At 25.1% G+C, this 7,717-nt stretch overlaps 1 protein-coding gene across 1 annotated transcript in view; it reads right to left on the minus strand.

The window, feature by feature from the left end:
- The window catches only part of LOC111632282 (synaptogenesis protein syg-2-like), a 38,728-nt gene extending 36,094 nt beyond the window's left edge, over positions 1-2,634 (minus strand). Inside the window, exon 1 of the mRNA XM_023376675.1 lies at positions 2,235-2,634. Coding sequence (XP_023232443.1) covers positions 2,235-2,325 — 91 coding nt within the window. The 5' untranslated portion in view covers positions 2,326-2,634. The remainder of the gene's footprint in view (positions 1-2,234) is intronic.
- Between the last annotated feature and the right edge of the window lie 5,083 nt (positions 2,635-7,717).

The raw sequence follows: 7,717 nt of genomic DNA on the forward strand, positions 1-7,717 counted from the left end.
ACGAGTGAGAAGAAATGATATTTTTCCTTCATTTTTTTTTAATTGTTTACGAAATTTCTAACAGAAGAGAATGAAAAGAAACTCTATAATTTAAGTCGGTGGGTGTATAAATGACGAGTGATTACTGTAAGCAGGAAGACGAAATTAAATTATATCGGATGCCCAGGCTGGTTATTAGCCAGTTGAACAAGGCTGACGTGTACAACTCACGCCACTTCGACCTTTATTGTTTGTATCCACTGGACGAAAATGCCATAAGCACTTTACGATGATTATGGAAATTTCAATACCGTGGTGACCACTACCTCAATCTTAAGTGGCAATTGACGGATATTGTCTACCCCCTTGTCGAAACCGAAAGTGCAATAGGGTATTGGATAGAATATATCATTCTCCTCTTCTATACATTAACGTTAAAGTGATTTTAAGTCGATTTATTTTATGCCAGAGGTATTTTCTATTTAATAGAACTATCTTGTCTTTATGATGTAAATGTGGTAAAAAATTTTTAAAATATATCTAAATTTATCTAGTAATATTTTTCTCGATTAATTTTTTTTATGAAGAGAATATCATATTTTGTATAAGAAAGGAAGGAGATCATAAGTCTCGGTGATTAAACAAGACTTTCTGCATTGACTTGAGATAATCGATATTATCCAATCTGCGGAATGTGACAAATTATTCATTATCTCTTCATATGTCCAATGAAGTGTGAAGGGAATTGCAAAATGTTCCCTAATTGTAAATGTGATTAATATGGAAAGTTTCATATGTGTCATTATTTTACTTTATCCAAATTAAAATTTTACATATTTTAATAACGAATTTTCAGATTAATAAATTTATCTTTTAAATCACTTCGACATTATATACCGCATATTAATTTTATATATTTTTTTTTAAATTTTATAACAAATTAAATTTAAAAAAAAACAACTGTTTAAAGAGAAGATCTATGTAACGTTTTAAAATTTTTTCTAAACTTTTTAGGCAAAAAATTTTCATAATTTTCAATATAAAAATTTTTTGGATAAAAATAATTTTTACTTGTTTAAAAATACAAATACAAAAAAAAATTAATTTATACCTTACGACTAAAAAAAATATTAATGTTTTTAAAACAATTCTTAATTATAGTTAATTATATTTTGTTTTTTCCGTAAATAATTATTAAAATCGAATTTATCAATGTATAAATATAATAAACAGCAATAAGTTTTTCTTTTGAGGAAGGAAAGAAGGAAGGGGGAAAGAAAAAAAATCTGATTAAACATCATCGAAATTTTAATCGCATTATAACATTTTTATTTTCTAAAACTTATAAAATTTCATTAACACGTATTTTACATAATAAAACAGAAAGAGAGATCAAATTAGTTCATAAAAAGTAAAGTAATCATGCTAAAGACTAAACTCGCTAGCCATAATCACGCTAATATACACGAAAAAGCGATAGAAATAATGTACTAATACTCATTTAAGCGCCAAAATCTCTCTAGGGAATAAAAATATATCGTGAATCGCTCCGAATACAAATGAATAGCTTGCTATAATATTCAAACCGAAAAAAGATGACCTTAATTATAATACGAGTTGTACCGCATTTGATGAATATAAATGCTGTATATATATTTTCTATATTTTGTGGTATTGCGCGGTAACCCAACCTGTTGTGTTATGATTTTCTTTTCTTTCTTTTTTTTTCTTTTATTATTATTATTTTTTCCCATTTAATTTCTCGCTAAATCGCTTTGCAGTTTGTTAGTGCTGACGTGCAAGATACGTCTTCACTCTAGGCTATCCATTACGGTAGACAAAAGGATGTGTTTTAGCCACTATCGTAATAGAAAAAAGTAACTCCGAGCGTACAGTAATTGACACAGTGGTTATAAAGCTAATAGAAAAAATAATCCACATTTGTTACAAAAAAATAAAGATACCGTTCTTCCATTTTCTTTAATGATGGTCATTTCATATCCTTTTCTGAAAATTTTTTTCGGTTACTTACCAAAAGAATTGTTTAACTAAATACTATCAATCAGAAATCTCATTAAACTACGTATATATTCTAATATGATTAATTATAAATCTGAATAGGAATTTAACTTTAAAAACAGCTCAAAAAATGAGTAGCCTATCAATTAATGTAATTTAATCAAATTAATCCATTTGATTGTAGAAGTTAATTTACAATTTAAAAAAAAAATAATAAAATTTATATTATTCCTTACCTATTGTCCAACTGAAAACTGTAAAGGCACAGAATTGCAAAAGAAACCAAGATATGATTGCTTTTAGTAGAAGGCATTTCTTTTTTCCCATGATTATCGAGCACCCAGTCAAATGTCTACCACGTTTAGTTTGACGAACATGGATAACTCGATGCGTGACTGAGCCGTGAGTGATACGAAATTAGTCAGGACGACAGGATATAGGTCGAATGAGCTATGACACACGATCTTCCCCTAGGATAGCGACCAATAAATGGCTCGGGGTCACGTGACAAATGGATACGTTAGCGGCGCAGCGCCTCTTCTTCACTTGTTCAGCTTCTTAAATTGGTCTGAAGATTTGCAGCTTCCTTCTCTTTAAGGTGGCAATATATATTGAAAATGCGATTCAACCGCTTTAATGTGAAAATATCCAGGAAATGTGATTCAACAGCTTAAAGAAGGAAATCAATTTAAAAATGTGATTCACCAGCAGACTTTGATAGGAAATTTCTTTACCATTAAGGACTATTTCTCCATTTAGGACTTTATCTGGAAGATTACGTATGAAAATATACGTCTAAAAATGCATTTATAAATCGATTTTAATTGTCAATTTAAGTAATTTAAGCGTTCTAAATTCGTAATACTAATTTTAAGCATTAAAAAAAAACAAAACTGCTTAATATTAAGGTTAGAAAGTTAACCTAATCCCGATTATCCGGAATCAGCCAGCAATTGACGTGGCGAACACCCGGAAGCAGTTGACATCATTAGCTTTATTAATCGACAAATAAACATATCTTCTATATGTAAATACACGGTACATGCGACACGGATAATCGGAAATCTATAACAAGTAAATGAATAATTTCTTCTCTTTCATATAAAGAGAAGAAAATAGTCGGTGATTAAACAAGACTTTCTGCATTGACTTGAGATAATCGATATTATCCAATCTGCGGAATGTGACAAATTATTCATTATCTCTTCATATGTCCAATGAAGTNGTATAATAAATATTTAAAAAAATAATAAAGAAATAAATTACTAAATAAAATTATAATTTTTTAGATATTATTGCTGGAAAAATCGCAAAAAAATCAAATATTTTTGACTCTGAGTGAAAGTAATCGTGAAAATATATTTACTTCAAAGAGATAGACGAACGTCACAGTCCATAAAAATATGTGCTGAGGTAAAAAGATCGCGAAGATCTTATAAGACAAGATTTCATAGAGTTCGAAATAAAATATTTGAAGTGATAGAAAAATTTCGTATGAATTGCGTCATAAGTTTAATGATGCTAAAATTTCATATGCTTAAAACGTATTGTTATATACGTATACAGTATGAAGAATTAATGTATAAATTTCTTCAGTTAATAATAAATTAATTGATTGCAAACATAATATCTATACATTGAAAAAAATTAGTTAATTCTTGATTAGATACTTATAATTACTTAATCTTATAATCAAACTTTTTACAAAAATTGTTCGTATTAATGTTTACTTTCTCCAGATTGAAACAGAATCCCGATAGATCTAATTTAATCAGTGTTTTAATAAAAATTTCGTTCATAAAATTGCCTAGAATTAATTAATTAAAAAAATTCGTTTTATAATTAGAATCTTCAGTTATTCGATAAGGAAGCTATTGGTGAATTGTTGTATATATATATATTACATGATTTATATATTCATTATATATCGTTATTATGAAATAATAATGCTTGTGTATATATATATATATTAATAATTATATATATTTAAGCAAACATATCAGGTTATGTCTAACAGATTTGATAAATATCAATAGATCTGTTATATATATATCAATATATCAAAACTATTTATTAAAAACGTTATATATATATACACCATGCTTATATATAATACACATATATGTATATATATATTACAGAAATATTTATATAAACATAAATTATTATTTCGATATATATTATATATTCACATGACAAATATACTGTACTGCATATAGTGTTATTCTACTACAAATGTTGAGTAGAGTAACAGTTGCTCTCTTCGAGCATTTATTTTACGATTAAAATTAATTATTGGTTATTTTTATTATAAATTTCCTGTTTCATTTTAGGACATTTTGATTGTTACACTTAAGATCTATTACTGAATATAGTTATAATTTTTTAAAAGATTTATAGAATATCACAAAGTCACAAATTCCAGAAAGAAAAAAGTTTCGAATGTCCTAGATTAAAAGAAATCAAGCAAACAAATCATTTGTTGATCATGCTCTAAATCTAGATTCAGAAAAATAATTGAACTGTTTTAAACAAATAATGTTTTTCAGTTAAGGAAACAATTTTTATCAAAGATTTAATGTTTATTTTATTGTAAATGTATGTTTTAAATTAAACTTTTGTTTTTTCTAAACCTTTGAATAGTAATTATCTTTTGTTAAAAATGACTATTGATTGATTAAATACGTTTTGCATTTTGGTGCTAACGAGATAATCTAATATAAAGAGGAGAAAAGTAAAGAAACGAGATATTGCTTTAATATAGTAAACATGAGAACAATAAGTACAATTTCCTAAATAAAAGACAAACAAATGGAGAGTGGAAGTAAGAAAATCTTTTTGCAATATATATTTAATTACAGAATATTTATCATCAGGAGCTGAGAGTTTTGAGATGAGAGCTGAGTTTATCACAAATATGGAGTCCTCTTCCTCTGTAGAAACTATAAAAACTGATGAGTAAAATCAATAAGGTAAATAATAAAAGATTTTTTACAAGTAATCAAATGAAATTTTAATTGTGATATCTCACTACATATTTTTACGTAAAACACCAAATTTCGGGTTCTCTAGTGGTCTTGTTGGCCCTTCGTAATTGCAAGACAACTTCATTAAAATAAATTTATTGATTTATGATGCTAAAAAAATGGATTAAACAATAATATAAATTTAAAAAATGCAACAACTTANTTACAATTACTTATAAATAAAACATTATAGATTTAAAAAATAATAATAAAAAGAAAATTTTATTTTGTAAATCATTTTATAAGTTTTGTTTATTTTAAAATTTCTAAATATAAAAATTCTTCTTTTAATTTAGATGACAATTTGAGTTGACGAAATTTCATTAAAATTTAGAATAAATAAAATGATTTTTCTAAATTACTATATTCTTTATTTAGAAATGAAGTATTAAATAAATAAAATAAACAATTCAAACTTGATTTATTTCATTCTTTTTCAACTAAAGTTAATTAATTTGTTTATTAATTATTTATAACTAAATTAATTAGGATTACTCTGAATGTAAATATTTAGTGTAATCTTTCATACGAAACAAGTCGACATTAATCATTTATTTTTAATGTCCCTATTGATTTATATTATTTTTCTTGATGTATAAAGTAATATTAATGAAAATATATACTTACATAAGATTATTTATATTCTTAGCAAGCACTTATTTTTGTATTTAAAGTTTTGTGGCGATGCTTTTGCATATTAAATTATATTTTTATGGTTTATAGTTATTTCCTAGACGGAAAAAAAATGATAGAAACTTTTTAGAAATGAAAACATGCAAAAGCGAGTGTTTATTTCGTGTTCGTTCAATTACGTAATGTATTTCATTCATTCGAATTTTCAGCGCGTGAAAAAGAGTGAAAGTAAACGTTCTCTTTCATTCCATTTTGCTCTCATTCATTCATTCATTAAAATCTTTAATTTTTTTCTTCTTTTTTTTCAATTTTAATTCATAAAATAACTAATTTGTTTAATTCAGAAATTTTTATAAAAATTGTTTTACAAATTTAAAATGTGATTCATACAAAATGTACAATATTTAAATTTGTTTACAATTTATTATTATAAATATGAGATATCTGTTTTTATGACACATTCTTATATTACTCATCAAGTAAATTAAACGTTTTATTTTATATTTAATATTATCATAATATAATATTATTTTTAAAAATTCAAAAGCCAAATCCAAATTGAATTTCTACTATAACAAATGACAGCCATTTTACTTATTTTTATATACAAATAGGTATGGAAGAAATTATAACATTTTCCAAATCGAATTATGCAATTTCGCATACACGTCTTACTCAAAACTTCTAACGATAAATCAATGATGGAATTTCCGAAGAGCAAATATATATAATCATGCATGAAAGATAAAGGGGCTAGATAAAACAATATATTTCACAAAATGTTCAGGAAATAAATAAAACAGATCAAGTGGTGAATTATATACATTATTGCAGAAAGACAGGAGAAATATGTTATCCACATTTAGTTGAAATAATCGATGTTATTTGTGCATTTGAGCGAAACAAATATCCTTTTCTGTTCACTGAAACATTATTTTCCATTAAATTTTAATTATTGAAGTTTGAAAGATAAAAGAAAAATTCCATTTCCACTAAGAATACTAAAAATATATTAAATTGCTTTTCTGCTTTTATATCATAACAGTTCATTAAAGAGTGAAACTTATCCAGTTTCATGTATTAGTAGCTTATCACGCCAAACTTTAAAGCATTGAAGAATAAAATTCTGTTTTTTTATTATTAAAACATTGCAATCTCCTTTGAAATATTTACAATTTTTTTGGCATTTTTGATGTTTTCAAATTATTAAAATATTATTTTTGTATGTTTTAATTATTAGTTAAAGTGTCTGCCTTTCTTTTATACTATATCCTATTTAAAATGTTGTAACAAAATTTCATGCAAAATAAGTCTAGTTAATTATTCAAAAAGTTTTACATAAAGTTTACAATAATACAAAGAAAGTTCTTAGATATTATTGTGCACTTACAATAGATAACAAGCAAAGTTCGAACAGTAAATTTCTTTTTAAGCTGTTACTTAAGAGCCTGAGCAATTTCAATAGGTTAGTAACGAGTAAATAACATTAATAATACTCTAATAATTTGATATTTTTAAGTAAAACAAGCAAATTAAGCAAAAGATAAATTTTATTTTATAGGAATATGCATAATATATTTTTAAAAGGGAAAATAACTTCAGACTCTTCTCTTCTCAATATTGCCTTATGATAATTAAAGTAAATAATACTTGGAATAATATCATTAAACAGAATAGATTTTCTAGGTATATTATCCTATAGATAACAATTCTTCGAATGTATAAGTTTAGAATCAGATGATAAATACAAGTGAATTATAGTTCAAATATTTGAATTTTGTATATATAGAAAAATTCTGTTGAAAAAGATGATAATGTTTTATTATTCATGGAAGATTCATATAAATAAAAAAAAATTCTTCTAGCAATCATTCAAGATTTTGTTTGTATATAAACATAATATCTTGTATTGATGTATGGAGTGGAGTTTGGTATGCAGACAAAACAAAACTCCACTTCTATAGGATATAGTGATAAGTTATCGAAAGAGATCTCTGATTCACTTTTGTTTTTATAACAAAACAGAGATTCTGAAACGAAACTATATAGAAGGATGAACA

This window comes from Centruroides sculpturatus, unplaced genomic scaffold (genome assembly GCF_000671375.1).
Source record: "Centruroides sculpturatus isolate CEXI.00-Female unplaced genomic scaffold, Cexi_2.0 scaffold829, whole genome shotgun sequence".
NCBI lineage: Eukaryota > Metazoa > Arthropoda > Arachnida > Scorpiones > Buthidae > Centruroides > Centruroides sculpturatus.